The 21880-nt window shown below is 40.1% G+C and overlaps 1 protein-coding gene across 1 annotated transcript; it reads left to right on the top strand.

The window, feature by feature from the left end:
- Positions 1–9016: 9016 nt before the first annotated feature.
- On the top strand, positions 9017–20701 carry LOC148820244 (chitin synthase chs-2-like). Its single transcript, XM_088934098.1, has 19 exons — positions 9017–9082; positions 9559–9694; positions 10182–10364; positions 10718–11781; positions 12957–13049; positions 13494–13661; positions 13856–14039; positions 14466–14567; positions 14661–14802; positions 15201–15401; positions 16339–16623; positions 16715–16894; positions 17214–17631; positions 18028–18053; positions 18234–18298; positions 18567–18677; positions 18998–19215; positions 19582–19696; positions 20083–20701. The coding sequence occupies exons 1-19, from the start codon at positions 9048–9050 to the stop codon at positions 20095–20097; spliced, it is 3741 nt and encodes a 1246-aa protein (XP_088790224.1). The 5' UTR covers positions 9017–9047; the 3' UTR covers positions 20098–20701.
- Positions 20702–21880: the final 1179 nt, after the last annotated feature.

The following is a 21880-nucleotide window of genomic DNA, read 5'->3' as shown; positions in this document are numbered from 1 at the left end:
ATCTCTTTAATACTATAGAGAATTCGAGTTCTGTGGCTTGTGCCCTCGTCACTAACTTGTCTACCCCATGGCTTCGAACGCGGGTCTCCGGCGTCGCTCAACAGGGGTATTGCCGACTGAGCTAAAGAAGACCTTCCTCAACCCAGGCGGCCAACATCCCTGTTATGAGCAGGGCGTATTCGTTACGATACGTATAAACAGCCTTTACATTACTTTGTATATAACTCCCGTATTATTTTTTACATAACTCTAATCTTGTTTTTGCAAAGGTCTGTTATGGTACCAAACTAAAATAAATTGGGTTGTTCTACAGTACAGGTTTTGACTTAAAATAGTTCCCACACTGCTTGTAGTCCAGTTCAACTGAAGTGAATTCTCTTTAAGTTTCTGTAACTTGTATTTTATTACACCTCTCTCTAATTCGTTCTCCTGTACTGTGAAAACATAGAAACAGACTTTAGATTTTTCTCACATTCCATTAGACAATTATAATCATCTCATTTCGTTTAAAACAAAGTTCTGCTTTGTCTATTTAATCTTCTGTTAATTCGACTAAGTGGTTATGACCGGGGTAAAGTTAGCTTGAAGTTCGAAAACGATTTTGGCACGCCTGTAGCGCTTTCACGAAACCTCCTAGGGTTACGAAAACACTTGCTTTGTGTATAAAGTACATTGTAAATGTTTTAACAGCCTTCACGTTGTCGTTTTTATGACATTTTTTTGACCGCGCACGAATATTCTTTTGTCCATATCTTCGCAATGGAAACACAGAACGTCTTCAGACCAAATGCATTTTAAAGACCACGACTTGTGAACATTTCCACAGCCTCTACATCACACTATCAGTGAGCTAATTATCTTTTTTTAAACCTCCGGTTTTTCATCGATGCGTAATTATGCACTAACTGGAACGCGGGGGACCGCTGTGTACACACGTTCCCTACGCACGCGAGAAATACTGCTCAATACGGCTTCGGAATGCTGTTCACAAGCCAATAGCATTTAAACCACAGCACCCACAATGCTGCAAGTAAGTGTTTCACATACTAGGCAGGTCCTCTGACCTTTCACAGCTTTGTTTTGGGTTGTGAAACATTTCTTTATTTTTTAATGATTTTTTTACTGTAATCAAGTGTTGTGCTCACTAGGCAGGCCTCCTGACCTTTCACAGTCACGCTTTGTTGTGTGAAACTTTAATTCTCTTTTTAGGATTTTTTTAACATGGCAACTTCCACTGAGAGGGGTGGGGGGTGGGGGGTGCTCTTCAATAGCTTTTTCATCTATACACACAAACGGATGTAACCAAGACACTCAGAACCAATAGAATAGAAAAACAAGAATGCCCCCGAGACACCTGCACCCCCCTCCTGGACCACTCTGGTATCAACACCCCCAAACCCATCCATACCAGCTAACAAGACTCAGAATCGGTGCAACCCTCCAACCTGGACCAAGAGCAGGATGGGACAAGAACCTGCACCGCACTACATACCCCTCATCCAGACCAGCAGGACAGCCGGACCACAGACAGCACCATCATGTAACCCCCCTGTTCACTCCAACAGAAAAGCCGAAAAAAAGAAAATTAGCTCACTGATAGCTTGATGTAGAGGCTGTGGAAATTTTCACAAGTCGTGGTCTTTAAAATGCATTTGGTTTGAAGGGGTTCTGTGTTTCCATTGCGAAGATATGGTCAAAAGAATATTCGTGCGCGGTCAAAAAATGTCATAAAAACGACAACGTGAAGGCTGTTAAAACATTTACAATGTACTTTATACACAAAGCAAGTGTTTTCGTAACCCTAGGAGGTTTCGTGAAAGCGCTACAGGCGTGCCAAAATCGTTTTCGAACTTCAAGCTAACTTTACCCCGGTCATAACCACTTAGTCGAATTAACAGAAGATTAAATAGACAAAGCAGAACTTTGTTTTAAACGAAATGAGATGATTATAATTGTCTAATGGAATGTGAGAAAAATCTAAAGTCTGTTTCTATGTTTTCACAGTACAGGAGAACGAATTAGAGAGAGGTGTAATAAAATACAAGTTACAGAAACTTAAAGAGAATTCACTTCAGTTGAACTGGACTACAAGCAGTGTGGGAACTATTTTAAGTCAAAACCTGTACTGTAGAACAACCCAATTTATTTTAGTTTGGTACCATAACAGACCTTAACCATAACAGCAAGTGAATGCTGAGAAAACATTTACAATGTACTTTATACACAAAGAAAGTGTTCTCGCAACTCTAAGAGGTTTCGTGAAAACGCTACAGGAGTGCCAAAATCGTTTTCGAACTTCAAGCTAACTTTACCCCGGTGTGTTACCGGGGGGGTGTTACCGTTGCTGTAATCTTGTTTCGTCTTGTTGGCGGCTTCGCTTTTATGTTGCTGTTATAAACTGTCTCTTGTCCTTTGGATATAGATTTTATTCTGACTATAGTAAATACTTTATAACCAGTTTTTGCTTTTGTAGAATTCCTTCTTAAAATATTGGAGGTTTTTAATTGTTTAATGACTGTAATTGTAATATGCAAAGGAAGAAGTAATAGGTTTATTCCATGCTGAAAAAAAGAAGAAAGAGAACACAACGTTTCGGCCGTGGAGCCTTCTTCAGGTGTGAGAGAGACAGGGCAGTAGGCAAAGGTAAAGTAGCGGGAGAACAAAGGTTGGGAGGGAGGAGGAGTGAGAGCCGGGAGCAGGGGACAGAGAGAGGCCAATCAAGAGGTGTGAAGTCAGAATGGGTGCAGAGAGGTGTGAAATGAAACTTCCAATTAATGGAGAAAATTTAAAAGAACAGTAGTCTGTCGTGAATTGTAATATTATTAGTTGTTAATGTAATTGAAGATTACTTCACTGTCGAAGTAGTAAAAGACTATTACGAAGTAGTAATGAAACGTTACAAGCGACCTTTTTCTTGTGTTGCAAACTACGTAGTAATGGTTTAAAATTAAAATCATGTAGTTACAAGTGCTAAACGCACATCATGCTTGGAGAAAACGAAACACAGAAAAGAACAGCGATCTCAAAACACAGTTCGCCAGATCAGATCAGTGTAACGCGTACCATTCAGTTTTGAGTCTTTCAGATCCATTTACTAGAAAACAGTAGACAAGCCACATTTTCTAGCTAGACTTGTAGACTGCTTGAGTTGATTTATTAGAGGTTAACAGATTCATACTTCACGTTATTACTTTTCAATCTTAAAAATATTTCATCTTTTAAAAATATTTCAAAATATTTCATTGTGAAATGTGCGCTTCTTGTTCTTGTTTGTAAGTTATTTATCTGCTCTTCAAAGCTGGTTAATAAAAAAATTCTAGTTATATAATTCATTTATATAATTGTTCTTAATAGTAAAATAAGTTTGGGTGGGCAAATAAATGTAATCTGGGGGCCCCATCCAAGATCTTGCCTTGAGCCAGCAGAAGCTGGGCTTGGTTTACCACACCAGTGGACTTGAAAGTCATAGCTGTGCATTCACATACCTGAGATGAAATTCAAATGTTAAAAATTAAACCACTACTGTTTGTGAATGGATGGGTGCCAGTGATAAACTTCCATAGAAATTACAGAAAAACTCTTGCATAATAATGACTGAACAGCTGAAATAGTTCCTAACCCTGGTGTGACGCAAAACACAAAAACTGTACTGCAGCACGCGATCAGCAAAAAACGAATATGAGGTCAAATCACATATGAAAATAACTGTTTAAACATAAAAAGGACCAGATGTGGACACATGCTGTTACCAGCATCACATGAGTTAGAATCCATATGTCAGTCCAGCTTCTTTTCCTGGAGTATCAGGTTGGTTGGTTGTAGTTCATTTTCAGCCAGGCTCCACTTGGAGCACACTCAAGAAAGACTAGTTCACCCCACGTGCCCCAGATTTGGTCATTCCTGCTTGTGAACAAGCCTGGTTTTCTTACCAGGTTTTACCAGGAGTAACATGGGCTGAACCAGTGCCAGCTGTCTTCTGTCAACATGCAGTTTCAACTCTCAGAGGTGTTTAGAGTGGCACCGACAAGTCCACAGCTTGCTGCTGTGATTCAAGGGAATGTCAGCGAAGCTGATGTTGTCTGAGACAAGACGAGACATTTTCACTGTCCTACCTGCAAGACAAGCTTTTACAATTTATTTTATTTTATTTTATTTATTTTAATTGCTAGGTCTTGGAAGCTACAAATCTCCATAAAGATGCTCAGATCTTTCTGTCCTGGAGTAATCCCTACTGGCAAGGTTTTTATATTTCTATTTTAAAAAAACTTTCACAAAATAAAAATATACCTCTGTAAAATGATTAATTCCTCTTCAAATAAATAACTGAAATCCCAAAGCTCAAAAATATCTCCAATCAGTAGGTATAATTTGAGGCAAATGAGTTCTGGCACATGAGTTCTCTATTCTCTGGCACAGCTCTGGTGAAAGAGTATTAAAGGTAACTAGGATAAAAAAATATTTATTAACAATATAACAAAACTAAACTACAAAAAACATTCCACAAATACAATATTACAGCGTTAAACTATTTACAAAACAAGCCTATGTTCTTAAAACCCAGAAAACCCAGGATGCTAAACCTGTAACCAAAAATCCAGTATGATATCTACTCAGTGCTAATTCTCCCTTCCTCTATAGGCTTGATGCCCAAAAGCGAATAGATACCCATCTTCTTATTCTAAAAGTGGACTGCCATACAATGGGAGAATAGAGAATTAAGCCCGAGGATTCCACAACAAAGGAAATTATAATCTCTTTAAATAACAGGGCAGCAAGCTCTCTTAACAAGGCTCAAATTACTGAGCTGTAATCTGATCTTCAAATTCCTCTAACCTGACTAAAACGTTCTTCCATCTTAATTTTTTATTCTTTACAATGATTATCCAGAGTACTTAAACAGAGCATTCTTCTTGACCCTCTGTCTCTCGGCTGACCTACAGCTAGGCAAACATCTGCTCTTTTCATCTTTGTTTTTAAGATAAAAAAATTGTTTACTACCCAAAATGGTCTTTTTGCAGTTTTCACACAGCTGTAAGGATCATGCTTACTGTATATTAAAAGTCAAATTCCTAATGACTAGGCTCTGCTTTGTGGAGTCTAGTGGCACATCTTTGTCAGCTCTTGTTTTTCTGGCTCTAAATGAAAATATGAAAAATGTAAGAAAGACCATCCCAGCAGAAACAACAGATACAGCAATTTTACATTTACACATACACAATACACGTTATTCACTCAGTCAGTTTTGGACTCACGTTTACATTTTTAAAAAAGGATTTTATTCACTCCCCTATGACGCTTGCATCAACCAAGAGATGCATGGGGAGGTGTTTCTAGGCCTGCATCGAGATTCCACGGTCTTGAGGGGATCATGGACAGAAAGTGCTTCCGCACCGAGATTGTGCAGCTCCCTGACGATTATGAGCAGTGCGCTTCTGAGTCAGGGACTGCTAAGCCTAATGGCGGCTTTTTCATTCTCCCTTCCTTGGGTTCTGCTCTGCCTCCAGCGACTTCAGGCACGGTTCTTCACCTTAGAGGTACATCTGCTGAGAAAAGAATGTTATGATGGTCCCAGTTGGCAGCCAACCTCTGCTGCAACTTCTGTCAATAGCAGATCCCTGCTGCAACTGCAGCGGCCACTGCCCCCAGTCCACTGCCGCAGTTTCCTCAGTCCGTCTCCCCCCTGCAGCCAGTCCCTGACCCAGCCTGCTATGGCCTGCCTTCACCAGTCTACTGCGGTATCTTTATTTTCACAGCCTGCCACGGCCACTTCAGTGCCACCCATCAGCCTAGAGCCTGCAGACAACCCCTGGTGCAGTCTCTACTGCCCCACCGGCCCACTACAAACCAGCAGCTCGGCGCCACATCGCCCTGCAGCCCCATTGCTCTGCAACACACTCACAGCGCCAGTTCTGTGGCAACTTCTACAGCTTCCCCAGTCAACTATCAGTCTTCTGCCTATCTCTGACTGCTTCAGCTCAGCTGGAAACCTCCAACCCTCCCAACCCTAGCTTTTTAGGAATTCCTCCTGAATCCCTCTGTGGCTACCTTCAGTGTACAACCGCAGCATAACAGATGTCCCATCAGAACGCAGATACCGACTCCCTGGCTCCAAAACCAAGAGATTTAAGGTCTCATTCATACCTGTAGACATATCCTTACTTAACACTCTATGCAAATATCTATGCATATTGTTCTTGTTGGTGGTTTGTTTCTGTCTGTCTGTACACCAACCCTGCTGCTGTAAAACAAATTTCCCCCTCAGGGATAATAAAGACTCTGGACATGCAAAATGGACATGTAATGATTAAGAACGGCTATCTCAGGGTTGAGCACAGATCTCAGAGCTGCTTTTGACTCCTTTGATCATTGAGTCATATGCTCTATTCTCTCTTGGTTTAAACCTTATTTAGCTCATAGGCACCAGTTTATAACCTCAGGGTAATATTCTCCATTAAACAATTCAGTCATGTCAGATGTTCCACATAAGTTCTGGCAGCCATTTCTTTAGCATTTACTACATATGATGAGATCAAGAGATCAATCAGATCTTGACTATATAATTTTTATTTACATACACAATTCTCCTGACCTCAACATCATAAGCAGAACTGTTTCCTTTCAGCAGAATAGTCACACTTTTGAACAGTAGTTTTTAAACCCCATGTGTAAACAGCACTTCTTGTTCTGTAACACAGTATGTACAAACATAGAAGATAACATGTGGCCAGTAGGTCTGTAGAATTCTATGCTTAATATCTGAAACGTACCTGTTTAATTCTTTTTTTTTTACTCTCACTGTTCAACTTCTGACCATAAATCAGGGTTTCTGATTCCTTCTGTGGATGCACTGCTGTATAATATGCATACTTGCACTAATTCACCTGTGAAGAGCACATCTGTGGCTTAGTTGGTGCAATCACAATGTTTAAGACGTGAGCTACAGGTCTGTACTTTATTCACACAATGAAACTGGTTTGCATGAGAACAGCAGTTCTGTACCTTAGTTTTGTAACTGCTGTATTTAATGAGTGAATGTCAGTGCTTTAGCTAAGTGTTCAGAAGAGCACATCTGCAGATAACACAATCATGAAGTTTACAACAAGGTGAGCAGCAGATACAGTATGCTGTTCTTTCTTCTCACACTGACACCCTGTCTCCACTTGCTTGTCTCACCCATGACAGTGCAGAAAAGCTTGTATGTGTTTTAATGTTTTCTTCCACAGACTACTGTAATGTTAGGCTGGGTGTGTTCTTCTAAATCTATTCTCAACAAGCTGCATAAAGTACAGCCCAAATTACAACTATAACTCAAACTCCTAAGCACATTATTCCTGTGTTAGCTCCATGCACTCAGATCATCTTATTGTCATTCTTTTTAATTTGCTCTTTTTTCTCTTTTGTGACATACTTTATGATATTTCACTTGGAAAAAAAACCTAAAAATGAACTAAAAATGAAATAATTATTCATATTAGTATTATCATTACTGTTTACAATGCGAATATTCTAGTCAATAAATTCCATAATTTGAAAAATTCTAAAAACTGTAAGGATGAAGGATGTATTTCTGGATATGAATAAACATGTTTACAGGTAGCACTTTGTTTCCTCTAAAAGTAGATTAGAGGAAGTGCCACTTTAATGTTAATAAAAATCATATTTTTCTGTTGACTCACACTGGGAAGTCAAAGATATGATCTTTTTTCTTGACAAGACTTGGCAAAGCAATGAGAATTAGTTTTGTTCTAGTTCATGTTATGTCCTGACGTATTTCTCCCGAATGTAGCTTCCTGCATGTATTATTATAGAACCCATTAAAAGTTTAATCTGTAAACTTAGAATTATAAATCAATGACAGGCTGGATTTTCCCTTTTCAAAAATAACCACAAAATTTGATGAATATTATGCCAGCTTGAGGAGGTAGTCAGGAACATGTAAAGGCTTATTCCATCCTGAAAGGAAAGGAAACACAACGTTTCAGTCTCAGACAGCTGAAGAAGGATCCACAGCCGAAACATTGTGTTTCTTTTCTTTTCCTTTCATCATGGAATTAAACCTATACTGGTTCATTATGCCAGTTCTGTCTATTTATGAACTGGAGGACATGACTTTCTAAGCAGGCTTTCTTAGACATGACATTTCATGACACTTCTTCAGAATAGGCATAGCCTCAAACTTGTTTTCCATGTATTCATGGTTTTAGAAAGGAATGATTTTGTTGATCTTGTTTTAAGGCAAACAGAATGACATTTATAAGACAATAAAAATAACAGGCTTTGTAGATACAAAGCAAGGGATGTGGGGTAAGATATGGGCATGAAAGGTTTGTTATAAAGCTGAATTTTATTTATAATTTTATTACAGAATTCTTTATTTTTCTCTGAAAAAAAAGTTTAAATCAAAGTTCAGAACAGCCCCAAACTGTAAAACTGCACAGAAGGGAATAACAAATGCATATTCGGGTCGAACCATGGATCGATCTGGAGTATTCAAATGAATCAAATCGCTGTGTTTGAATGGATTCAAACAGCCTGATTAGCACCATGACTGCCTACGGTTAATTTAGGTATCTTGGTTCAGGACAAGGGATATTCAGGGCTATTTATCTTTTTAAAAAAGAATTGATTGGGGAGGGAACAGAATAGTCAATTAGACACTTAAGAAATTACAGAAAAATTATAAAATTACACTCCATTGTATCACTTCGAGTGACGCTATTTTAAAGCTTTAAAGCATTCTCCCTCTGTATTTTAATCCTTTTCCCAAAAGCATTCTTTCTATGTCTAACAAGAGACGAGAAATGCCAGCTGTCTGGGAGTCTGCAGGGACTTTTCTTGGCCTGGCAGTCTTCGAATGGGCATGAAATAGATTTCATAATAACTGTGTAGCCACAGGAATGTTAGGGTATGGCAAGGGCAGGGATTATTTAAATTAAGATGAGCATGTACACCCCTTATAAGCAATCATTTCAATCAGGTCTTACCAGAGGAGCGCCACTGATCACCTACTGTATAGAGCAAACTTGTTGTGCTCAAGACAAGCAGCCATGAATGATGATAAGACATTCAAAGAAGAATTCAGGTAATTTTATTTTGTCATAAACATAGATCAATTAGATTATTCTGCTGTTTCTACAATTACTCATTTGTTAATAGTATTTAATATGATATTATTAATATTATTGTTGGTATTAGTAACCATGATTACAATATTACAGTGTCCTTGCTCAACAGTCGTAAATGACCAAATCACAATTGAAATATATATCATGTAATCAAAAAAGCATAGACATGAACTAAATAAACATACAGTAAAAACAAACATCTTTAATATTTTCCCATGAGAGTATGCATTAAAGTACCTTAAGTGAATAAGGACAGGCATAACTGTGATTTTTTAAATATGAGAAAAGGAGAATTTATTTACTCCTCAATTATTGAACAAAACAAATGTTATTTAGTCAATACCACTATCAACAATATAACTAATTATCCATAATTATTTTTTTGCCTCAATACCATGATCTGTTTTAACATGGGTCTCTCTTTATCAATCAGGCAGTCCTGGGATCACTTCAGAGAGGTGCCCGACATTCAGGATGAACAGAAACCCAGGAAGCTGTTCAGGTTCATCCACTATGTTATCTGCACTCTAATTGGACTGACAGTCTTTGCTCTTGGCTTTTTCAGCAAGGTAAGGCAGTTACTGTCGATTCCCCTCAATCCACATGATATCAAACCTGATTCTCATTAATTGCTTCTGTATCTTTAGGGTGGAAAAAGTGCCTGCTTTGTAATAAAACAAAGACTCATAAAAAAGCAGATTTATATACCGGTGTTATCAAACTTTTGCACACACAGAGGAGGTTTAAAATCTTTAGAAGTTTCTTTGTGAAAGAGGAAAGAAGTTACAGCAAATGTGCTCCCAAAAAATGCTAAATCAAACCTATTCATATTCTTTGGTAACAGCTAGTGTTGTATACACTGTGCTTGAAATTGTGGTGTAACACAAAGCTACTGTAATTAAAAATAAATTAACTGCTAAATGTGTATTAGCAAAAATATTTACCAATGAACTAAAAATGCAAATTCTTAGCTCTTCTGACAGAATTTCAGTTTTGCTAATATTTGCCATCCTTGACTGTAAATGAGACGCAACTACTGTGCTCTTTTTTTTACAGTCCTCCCTGCTCCTCCTAATAACAGTGTCCAGCAGCTCTTCTACCACCATCTCAACAAGAGCCTTCGGACTCCTGCTCTTAGGCTGCACTCTGATCGTTCCCAGCATCCTCACGTTGACCAAGAGCCTTTGGAAAATTGCCTTTAAAGACTCAAAGACACCCTCAGCAAAGACCATCTTCTGGGTAAGACAATAATCACCACAACAAATGCTACTGTCTGTTCTACTAATTGTATATCTGGATTATTCTTATACTGCATGAATTGGGAAACTGTAAAGCATGCAACAGAACAGGTTATTGATCCAGCTTCTGAGTACATTTTATTTGTATTTCCATTATACCATACATGAGCACTTTTAAGAATCATTCAGAGTAGAGAAACATGCTGTATATAAAGTAAGAGTGCTGAAAAGTGATTGTAGTGATGTGTGTTTGTCTCTCTCCAGTTTTCCAGTTTTCTAACAAACATAAAACCAATTTTTCCATATGGTCTACTGTCACAGTGTTTATTGCTACTCCTTGGTTATGTCTCCTAGGTGCTTGCAAGTGAACTTCTTGTGGCTGCTGGTGCAGCGATTCTCACCGTCGTCGCTATGCCTCATTTAGACATCCTAACGAATGTGATGATACTGAATGGTGTTTGTGCATTGCCTGCAGTCCTGCAAGTGGCCAGTCGGGCTGTAGAAAAAGATAGCTACAGACGGTTCATAGCACCTCCTCTGTTAGCTGTTGTCCTGCTGGTAGCTGGTTTTGTGTTTCTACTTATTGGTTACCAAATTGAGATCAGTGGGCAGAAGGCCAGCAGAGATAAGTACATGTATGCTGGCCTTGCTATAGGAGGGACATTGATCGTTTCCCTTAACTGGTGGGAGAATTTTTCAACCAGGTTTAACATCAGATTCCTTCAGGGAGTCATTAAGGACATCCACCACTCCAAAAACTTCTGCTATGTCATCTCCAGCACTGTCAGAATCCTGGTCACTGTGGCTGTTGTAGGGATCTATGTCCCCCTGTCAGGACAAGACTGGGCTTCTGTCAAAGCAGTATCAAGAAACACAGTCATAGTCACTCTGAGTCTGTTTGGCATCCAGGCCATTTCCTCAGCCCTCTGCCACTGGTTTGTGGTGGTGGCCTGTAAACTTCACGCTCTCCGGCGTGGCTTCATCGTGCCCACGATTCTCACGTCCCCGGCTGTGTTACTGGCTTTCGTGTTGGTGTTTGTGACACGTTATGAGACAGCTCTGAGCGACTCCGGTGCAGGCAATTTTTCTCTGAATTTGTTCTGTCAGACTTTTCGCAACTTCACAAACCAGGGGATTGTGGCAGTAGAAACTCTGACCAAGGACATTACCCAGAGTATGTGTAACAGGAATGCGATAGTTCAGGTGGATAAAGTGGGCTTGTCACTGCTGGCAGCTTCAGAATTCAGCTGGTTTGTCGGACTGCTGCTGTCCACAGTCCACGTCTGGAACACCTCAATTCAGCGCATCGAGAGGACCTCAGAGCTCTTTGTGAGGCGCCTGTATGAAGCTGCCTTCATAGACCAGTCCCTGCTGCTCAACATGCGCTTTGAGATTCTGAAGAAAGATTCAAGTGACAGGTAAGACACGTCTCTTCACTCCAATATGATGGGTAGAGCAGTCAAGACAGCACAAAACTCTTGAGCTTAGATTGTACTGTTTCCATGCGCTGGGTACAAAGTTTGCCACTAATAAGATTTTATTTTACTTTTATGTAGACTGGGTGCAATGTAGTATAGGCAGTATGCCACTGACAGGTTGTGAGGTTCTGTCATTGTACCCTTGAGCAAGGAATCTTACTAGTTTTACTGGGGTTTGATATTATTATCATGAGAAACAGATGTGAAGAGTCCAAGCATGGAAGTTACACTGGAAAATGGAAGGATTATGATATTCTAAACTATTTTAACTACTCTCAAAAAAGTACCCTTTTTTGCACTCATGCACTGAAAACATCTGAATAGCTATGTGAGTGTCACGGAACAGTTCTTTACGGGCCCTGTGAAGACGACACAATCCGGAGAAGTGAGGAAACACTGGGGAGAAAGTCATGCAGGAGACGGAAATGGAGACAGGGGGCGTGTCCTTGGTGCGCAAGTGTCCAGGGGGTGTAAATCCGGGACGAACAATCCAGGAAGAAGTCCAAACGTGGAATCCAAAACACAGGCATAAGTCCATGGCCAGGCGATCCATCCAGGAGATTAAAAATGGGAACCGGGTCAGGACCGGTGGGGTCGAACAGGAACAGGAAGTTAAAAACATAATGGAGGCAGACGCATCAGGACCCGGGCTCGCGTGAACCGGGAGTCGATGTAGAGCCCCGATTATCGTCTGCGTCTGGCTTTTAAGGGGGAACTGAAAAGGGGCTGGAATAAGGAACAGGGGCGGGGAATGAGGCAGAACAAGGAAGGGCTGGAGCGTCCTTAAGAGGAGAGGTAGCAATCGTGACAGTGACAGGCTATGCCTAATAATGCATAATATGTCTGGACAAATGTTTTAACTGAAATATCCAGGTAGATGGGAGTCAAACCCCTAGTGAGGATCAGACAGAGAGACTAACTTAAGTTAATTGGCTTAGAAGAGATGCAATAGACCCAATTAACCTTCATGCACTTTATCAAGCAACTGTAACACCTGTGCAAGAGCTCACATCTCTGATTACCCTAACCCTAACCCCACCAGCTGCATCCCCACATGGACTCAGACACCCACAGGTGCCTCTAGCTGTCTTGACTGTATTTCTTTGTCTCACCAGGGGTAACAAAGACCCAGTGAAAGTTTACCTGTGTGCTACAATGTGGCACGAGACGTATGATGAAATGATGAAAATTCTCATCTCAATGTTCAGGTAAAACAGTGGAAAGCAAATTAAAACAAAAGAATATAGAAGCACAGAAGAAAACCGCTTGTTTTAAAAGATTTGCCATTTACTCATATATTGGAAAGTGGAAAACTCAAATTTCAAATTTTGAAAATAATGGTAATAGTATACTTTAGAACTAGTTCAAAAGTATTATGCTCAATACTATCTTTGGGGTGTCACATTAGATAGCCTGCAATGTACTGTATAAAGTGATGTTCAAAACCCACAGAAGGAAGCGTCATTCTTTGATCATCTCCTGATATCTGAGGGCAGCCAGGTGCAGACACTGATACTGAGTGGCGTGGGTGTGCTGGAGAACATTGTGCTGTTTGCATTGTGGGAACCAGGACTTGAACATTTAGAGCAACTGGATTCTGCGTTGAGTGCACATCCACACATTAACAATAGTCTTCTGTTCTTTGTTACAAGGCTGGACAGACACAGGCCGAAGAAACATAGGAGGACAGACATGATATTTGAAGCCCACATTTTCTTTGATGATGCCTTTGAGGAGATCGAAGATGCACAGGGTGTCAAGAAGCACTGTGTGAATGAATACGCCGAGACCTTGGTGGAAGTTATCAAAGAAGTCTATGTGTGAGCACCAACCTCCTAGTGTTTGTCACTGAACTGTATTCCTGCCCTCTTTGTCAAAGATTATAGCTCCACTGGGTCTACTCAATTAGTAAAGTGCCACCTTAGTGATAAAACACATTTTTACTGACTCCCCTCAATGCTCTTATTGACAAATAATTGGTAAAACTCTACTAATATGCTTCTTGTTCTTACAGGGTGTTCAGTGATGAAACACACAACATATTTAATGGAGCCAAACCCCTCTCTGATGCTGGAGAACAGAAAATCATACAAACTCCCTACGGTGGCCGTCTTTGTTACAAACTTCCACGTGGAAACCTGCTGATCGTCCACTTCAAAGATAAACAACTGATTCGGCACAAGAAGCGCTGGTCTCAGGTACGTCGTCCACACCTGACCCTTCCTGTTTAACTGTAAGGATTGTTGGTAATGAATAAGATGGTGCTGTGAGAATAGATTTATACTAGCACTAGAGGAAATGTTAATCCAGGTTTAATAATCATCTTTAGGTATTCTCAAATTATGTAGACATACAGAAAAGTGTTACAATATAGTAAAATCAGGTCCAGTGAAACAAAGTGGGATGATCCAGTTTTTGTACTACACCTCCAAGATAGCAGGCTTTGTCATGATCATCTACATCAGGCTCTGCATTTTGCACACATACAAGCCACTAGATTGTGCTATGTCTTTGTCTGCCCCAGCCTGTGCTTGGTGTTGTGTCATACTGTATATACAGGATATTATCTCCCTTTATATAAACAGAATGACAGTAAAAACCAAACCGGTGTGTATTTCTTTCAGATCATGTACCTGTACTATCTGCTGGGCTGGAAGCTTGACAGGAAGTACTTTGAGAAGCAGGAGAACGGCGAAGATGTGAAAACTCTACAGGAGCAGCTGAAGGTATGAATGACTTGAAAACACAGGAGAACCCTGGATTTCTGGATTTCTCAGCAGACTTCTGTCTCGTTAATCACTGCATCTTCTGGCCCACAGAAAGAAAGACACAACACATACATTCTAGCCTTGGATGGAGACACTGACTTCCAGCCTGCGGCAGTCATGCTGTTGGTGGATCGTCTCAGGCTGTATGCTGATGTGGGAGCAGCCTGTGGCAGGATTCACCCGACTGGCACAGGTATGAAGGGCTGCCTCTCTCGAGGATCAGACAGCTTCACTGACTGCAGGGACAATGTCCTGAGCTCAGAGCGAGGCGTTCCCTGTGTTTTCATTCTGCCTTTATGCACCTTAAAATTACATTTTTAAATAGTGTGACAATGCATATGAGCAGGTCTTTAAGGCATCATAACAAATTGAATTAACCTCGAATTTTGAAACTCATGTTTTTATTTTTTTATGTTTTTTCTGTTCAGACAATATAAGTATTTCTTTTGGAACCCCTCATTTGCATGTAAGAGCATATTTAATACACATTCATGCTGTCAGTTATAATTGTTGAAGCTCCAGGTATAAGAGTGGCTCTGCAGGGGTTTTATCCCTCCTGAGATGAAGCTGCAGCTGGTGCTGTTGTTCTAGGCCCTATGGTGTGGTACCAGAAGTTTGAATACGCTGTTGGCCACTGGCTTCAGAAGACAGCAGAGCATGTGTTTGGCAGTGTGCTCTGCAGCCCAGGCTGCTTCAGTTTGTTCAGAGGAGCTGCCCTCATGGATGACAACGTCATGAAGAGATACACCACCAAGGCCACAGAAGCAAGCCAATATGTGCAGTATGACCAGGGTGAGTGTCTCACAGGGGTCGTGAGGGGATCTCACATTTTTTTAGTTTTACACAGCAGGTTCATGAGGTACAGATACTCTTAAAGAGAGAAATAAATTAATTAAGAATTAGTCCTGCTAACAGTTTGAGTACAAGGAAATTAATAGTGTAAAAATATAGATCACTCCTACTGATCAGGAAATACCTCTTAAATGTACAATAGCTTAAAAGACCAAACTAACACCAGATTTAGATCACACAGATTAAATTTGCATACTCTGTACAGGAGGAGTGAATTCCGGAGAACAGGACGCGACCAGTCCAATTTCAGACATTCATTCTGGCCAGTGCTAATTCGCTAAGAGCTAATACAAAGTGAGACTGTTCCCATGAAATACTTAATTTTCCAAAGGAAAACATATACTTTGAACTGAAGATAAATGGAGACTACTATCCGTCCATTTACAGAAATGCTTCTTAATACTGTATGAGTGACAAATTGCACAGCAGATTTACAAAGAAAATTAAAAATCTCCACAAATCTGAAAAATACAACTCTTTTTGTTAAGCTCAAGTTGAGTCCATTCAGTGCTCAGTAGTTGATATGTTTTGGTTCATCAATGTGGATTCCAGTAGGTGAGCAATTTCAGGAGTTTTGGCTCAATATTGTCTTCTTTCTTCTCCTCTTTCCTAAATCTCTTCCACTCCTGCGTAGAGAGTACACATGAGCCTGGCTGGTCAGAAAGTTCACGTCTCAAAGTCGGCCAGATTTCCGGTGTGCCCACTCACTTAGGGGCTGCTAACAGACCAGATAATGTGAGCTGCTCATACACATTCTGTCTAGCCACTCAGACGATCACCATTGAATTGTTTCATGCCATTCACTCCAGCGCCACATTGGGCCTCTAAGGAACTGAGACCATGAAAGTAACAAACTCATCCCAAACGTGCTCACCAGGTGAGGACCGCTGGCTGTGCACACTGCTGCTGCAGCAGGGCTGGAGAGTGGAGTACAATGCTGCCTCAGATGCCTACACCAACGCCCCCCAGGAGTTCAAAGAGTTCTACAACCAGAGGCGCCGCTGGGGACCCTCCACCCTGGCAAACACCATCGACCTTCTGGGCACGGGCTCACTGACGGCACAGAAAAACAGGTCCATTTCCAGGCTTTACATTGTCTACCAGGTATTCACCATGATCTCCACCATCCTGGGGCCTGCCACCGTGTGTTTGATGATTGCAGGTAAAGAGCGCTTCACAGCACACGTGTGCATTTGCTGGTGTTCTTAACAGGAAGAAGGTTTAATCCTGTTCGCTTGATTACTTGCTTGCAGGAAGCTTCTCGTTTGTCTTCAACATCGATCCTAATGGGGCCCTTGTTTTGGCTATCGTGCCCCCTGTCATCTACCTGATGCTCTGCTTCAGACTAAAATCTGACACCCAGATCTCCATCGCTGCCTTCTTGAGTGTTATCTACGCGTTCCTAATGACAGCCACTGTCCTCTCGATTATAGGTAAGTGATCCGGCAGGAAAACAGTATAATGAGCTTCAATCAGATTTTTTTATTCTAAATGCTGTCACCAAAGATTCAAACACACTAGGAAAACATATTTTTCAATAGAGCAAAATAAATCACACACAAAGGTTAAAGATGCATGTTTCTGGTATGGTTGTTCTTCATTATCTTGTGATCTGTTATGAATTATCCTGTTACTTTCCATCCTGCCATCAATTCTCAAGACAGGTGATTCATCACAATGTTCTGACTCCTCATATTCTCACAATCTGCATTGCACATCCAGTGATCAGAACTTTTTCTTATTGTTCTTCAGGAGAAATGGTCAAGGAGCAAACGTTTGTGACTCCCAGCGGTCTGTTCTTCATATCTTTAGTCATTCTCAATCTAGTAACAGCAGCACTTCACCCACAGGAGTTCCCTTTGCTTGTACACGGGCTGCTCTACTTCATCAGCATCCCCAGTGGATATCTGCTGCTGACCATATACTCCATAGTGAACATGGACAATGTATCCTGGGGAACTCGGGAAACTGGCAGCCAGGCCAAGGCAGGCCCCCGCAGAGCCCCTCAGAAACATGTGGCCTTTGAGAAAACATGCAAATGCCTCTGCTGGAACATCGAGATACAAGTGAACAGAGATGAGAAAGTAGAAGCAGCTCCAGAGCTCCAACTACAAGCCCAGGAGGACAGAGCTGGAAGTGGAACCAGCCCATCAGAGCTCCACAACCCCAGGTGTGCAGGGCGTCAGACCTGGTCTTTTAGAGCATTGACAGTATGTTTTGGGGCAGAATATTTCTTCACTTACTCTCTAAAAATGACTAAATCCTATGCCACCTACTTTGGCAAAAGTAAAAGAAAAAAATATTAATTTGGTTTCAGAAATCAGACATAAAGGATAACAGAGCCAATTCAAAAATCTTATATAAAATAATTAAAACCCCCTTGTGTTTCTACAAACAGATGAAGAATTCACAGAAAAGCACTGCATATTTGTATTGCGTTAATTTTTATTTGAACCCTGTGGATAACAGGAGATGCAGTATGAGAGTTTTGAGAGTGTTACTGGGTAAATGCTGTAATTTATGTCTATATTTCATGCTAATTTGTTCTATATATTTTTTGTTTTAGTGAAGAAGATTCCACCCCAGAAGACAGTAAGTGTGAAAAACACCTACAATGTTATTCTTTAGTGTACACATAAATAGTTACTGTCAATAGATAACATTATTCTTTGAGCCACAGAAATATTATATTTGATTATTTAGCTTGTCACACAGTAGTTCTTCTCTTTATATCAAAATGCAATTCTTTGACCTTCCTGTGTTGTTTTGCAGTATGGATGACACAGCTACAAGAGAAGTCAGATGATCTTGAACTGAAGGAAGACACTCTTGACGATGTGAGCTCCTCAGTTTTAATCTGGCTTTCACGGTTCTTGTGTATTTCTCATTCGTTTTAGATCCTCAAATCTATATGATAATAATCTAGATTTTTAGATAATTCCTTTCATGATTTGTCATCTCAAGTCACTTCATAAAAAATCTTCAACAACAGACAGATTTAGAACAGTAATCTGATGGAAAGAATTTGATGGAGAGAAACTGGTTGATTCTACAGTTTTGCATTTATTGCCACCTTTTCCTTTTCCTTTCCCTGTTTGTCCCTAGGATGAAGTGCTCTTCTGGGAGGATCTCATAGAGAAGTACCTAAAGCCACTGTCTGAAGACAAAGCCAAGCAAGCCCAAATTAAAAAAGACCTCAAAAGCCTCAGAAACAAGGTACAGCTCTGTGCAACCTGATGGAGACTGGCCTTTTCATTTGCACTAGGAGAGAAACAAAAGGACAAAGAACAGTTTGCAAAGTGAAAAGAGTATGACTACAGCACAGTGACTCCCTGTCATGTGGTTCTTCCAGAGACAATCCGTAGTGGACAGCACCATCTTTCCCTACAGATCACTCACATCACAATTCATCATGCACTGGGTTCAGTTCCGTTCCACACATCACAGTTTTACCACTTTCAACAACATAGTTTCTCTGAAACACATTTATTGCATTTACAGTAATTATGGGTCTTTTCTTCTCTATTTCTTTACAGGCCACTTTCACTTTCTTCATCATCAATTGTTTGTGGCTGGTGGCCACATTCTTCCTCCAGGCTATTGGCTCTTCAGTTAGTATCAGGATTCCAAAGATTTTATCAAATGGATCAATAGCAGGAGGCCAGAACATTTTTATAGATCCAATTGGGCTGATGTTCCTGTTGTCCTTTGCTGGCCTGCTGCTCATTCAGTTCATTGCTATGGGATACCACAGGTACGTCTGTTACCACTTTCCCAAGGTTTAGGCATTTTATTATTTTTCACATTCTGCTCTCATTCATTACTGTCCATCCTAGAATCTCTTTACCATTGAATGTAGGTCTTCCAATTTAATAGAACAGCCATCCCAATCCCAGTTTCTTCCTTGATTTGCACTGCTTTAATTTGTTGCAGCTCCTTGTCCTTAATGCAAATCCTTGTTGTTTTATTTTTGTAATTGTAGTAGTTGCAGTCTGGCCGAATAAGTATATTTAATTCATTACTGCCAAACTAGTTTACACCCCATCCAGAGTGAAGAACTCTTAACAGCCTTCTAAGATCTTTATTAACTTCATATGTCCGTATCTTCTGGTTCCTTCAGAATCTACACACTTATACACTTCATAGCCTACACGGGAACAGAGTCAAAGGCATCAGGAAGAAAACAGTCCCAGAAGTCCCAGAAGACCCTGAAAAATGCAAATCTGATAGAAAACGTAATGTATTTTCTGAATCGTTCTATCCAGTTTGCAGTTTTATAAACTACCAAGCCAAGAAGTGTAATGTAATGTCGATAAATCTGAAAAGAATATATTGCTGTTAAATCAAATCAAGACTGAATAGCCCCTTTTATAAATAGAAAATTGTAAATCAATTTGTTAAAATAATTATACCTATTACACATGAGTACAGAGTGTATTGTTGTGTATTTGTGTTTTGTGCAATTGAACTCTATTACTGTATATTATTACTGTATATTTTCAGTATTAAAAATAAAATATTTATCAGCAAAAAAAATATATCATTGCAACACGTTGTATTTTCACTTACATAAATTATTCTTTTCAGATAAAAGATTAATGTAAACTTTATGTTTCTCCAGCAAACATGTCTTTAACTGGAGTTAAAGAATCTGAACAGCAACTCTGACAGCTCAGCTCAGTCTATGCAGTTGACGTCAGCTGGGACTAACATCGCATCTCCCAATTTCACCTCACAGTCTCTTTCTGTTGAACCGCAGCAGAGCTAAAAGACATCAGCCGAGGGCTCGAATATTCAAGGAAATACCTCCTATGACAAGTACTTGACAATGGAGATAAAATATATTAGCATTATATTTCCAGTACTTTGTAAGTATGTAGAATTTTAAGGATTTCAAGTTTTAAATCATACGTAATTTTAATTAATATTGTGTGCAAATATTGTGTGTTCTGTTTACTCCTATTCTGTGATTTCAAAACATTGATTGTATTTAGCTATATTAAATTTATGGGTTTTGAACAAGTACTGCATTGTGTGTTGTACCAGAAAGTAAATTTGACAAATGCAAAAGAATCTGTTTTTCTACAAAAGCCTCAGAAAAATAAGGGAACGTAGCATAATTATAAAAATCACAGATACTGTAAAGTCTATTATCCTATACTTCTGTCTCATTGATGAAAAATAACTTCACAGTTTTACAATGATAAACACGTAGAATATGCTATGTTATTAATACTTATTCTATTATTATATTCTATTATATATTTTGCAAAAAGTAACATTATTTATTTATAGAACTTCCAAATCCATAACAATAAAATATTGAACAACTCCTGTCTGTTACCATTACTTAACTAACCTGTGTCTGTTGTGTGGATTCTTGCTCTAAAGTAATGCGCTACAGTGACTTTTTCATGAACGTAACAGTAATTTAAAAAAACAGTTTGTTTCACATCATTTGCAAAATCTCATTCTGAGTTTCATAAATTTTATTGTAAAAAGAACCGAGTTTGTACAGTATGTGTTTATTGTCTGTAAAGTCAAAGGTTTAATTTAAAAATAGGGGTCACTGTCCTAGAATTGTCACTTTGGGATCTGGAGATATCCTTGTCCTGATCGGAATCCCTCCTCTTAAGGGCGCTCCGACCCTTTCGTATTTTACTTTATTACATGCACCTGCCCCCTGTTTTGTTGTTCATTATTTGATCCCGGCGCTCCTGCTATTCCCGACTCTGCATTGGAAGACGGACACCCGGAGGCCCGCCTACCACCGGTCGCCCTACGTCCGTGGCTTGAGGGCTTAGGCTTCCGATCGGCGTCCAGACCTGCTGAGTCCGGGGCCCGGAGCGTCTTACCTAATCATTCTGTTTTTAGCCTCCTGTTCCGGATCCCGCTCAGGATTTTCACCCAGTCTTGTCTTGGATGGATCACTCGGCATTGGATTTTGGACTGTGCCCAGATTTCCTGTATTGGACTTCCCTGGACTTGTTCACCTGCGCCTGACCCCTGTCGGCACTGCCCCTGTTCGCCATTCCTTCGTTTCCTAACTGTTTTCCCAGTAGCCCTTCTGCAGATTATAGCATCTGCACAGGGTCCGAAACTACGCACTATGTGGGAGTCAGGACCGGCTCCCGTTACAATCCTGTAGATATTCCAGTAAACTGGAAAGACTGGATAGTGTCCGAGTGTTCTTATCCACTTCAGTTTGTTTAGGAATCCTGCACTAACACGGAATCATTCACTGGCCAGACTCTCTGCAGACCTACTAGTCTTCTGGTTGCTTTTGCAGATTAACCAACACTTGAGCCTAACCCAGAGTACTGTTCATCACAGAAAAATAGTGTAACAATTTTAAATTTACATGCTACAAAAGGTCTAATTCTTCAGGAATAGTTTCCTGGATCTGTGCACCTCTTTCA

Source organism: Atractosteus spatula, chromosome 15 (genome assembly GCF_055471065.1).
Source record: "Atractosteus spatula isolate fAtrSpa1 chromosome 15, fAtrSpa1.hap1, whole genome shotgun sequence".
Lineage (NCBI taxonomy): Eukaryota > Metazoa > Chordata > Actinopteri > Semionotiformes > Lepisosteidae > Atractosteus > Atractosteus spatula.
This window is presented reverse-complemented; position numbering and strand designations above follow the sequence as displayed.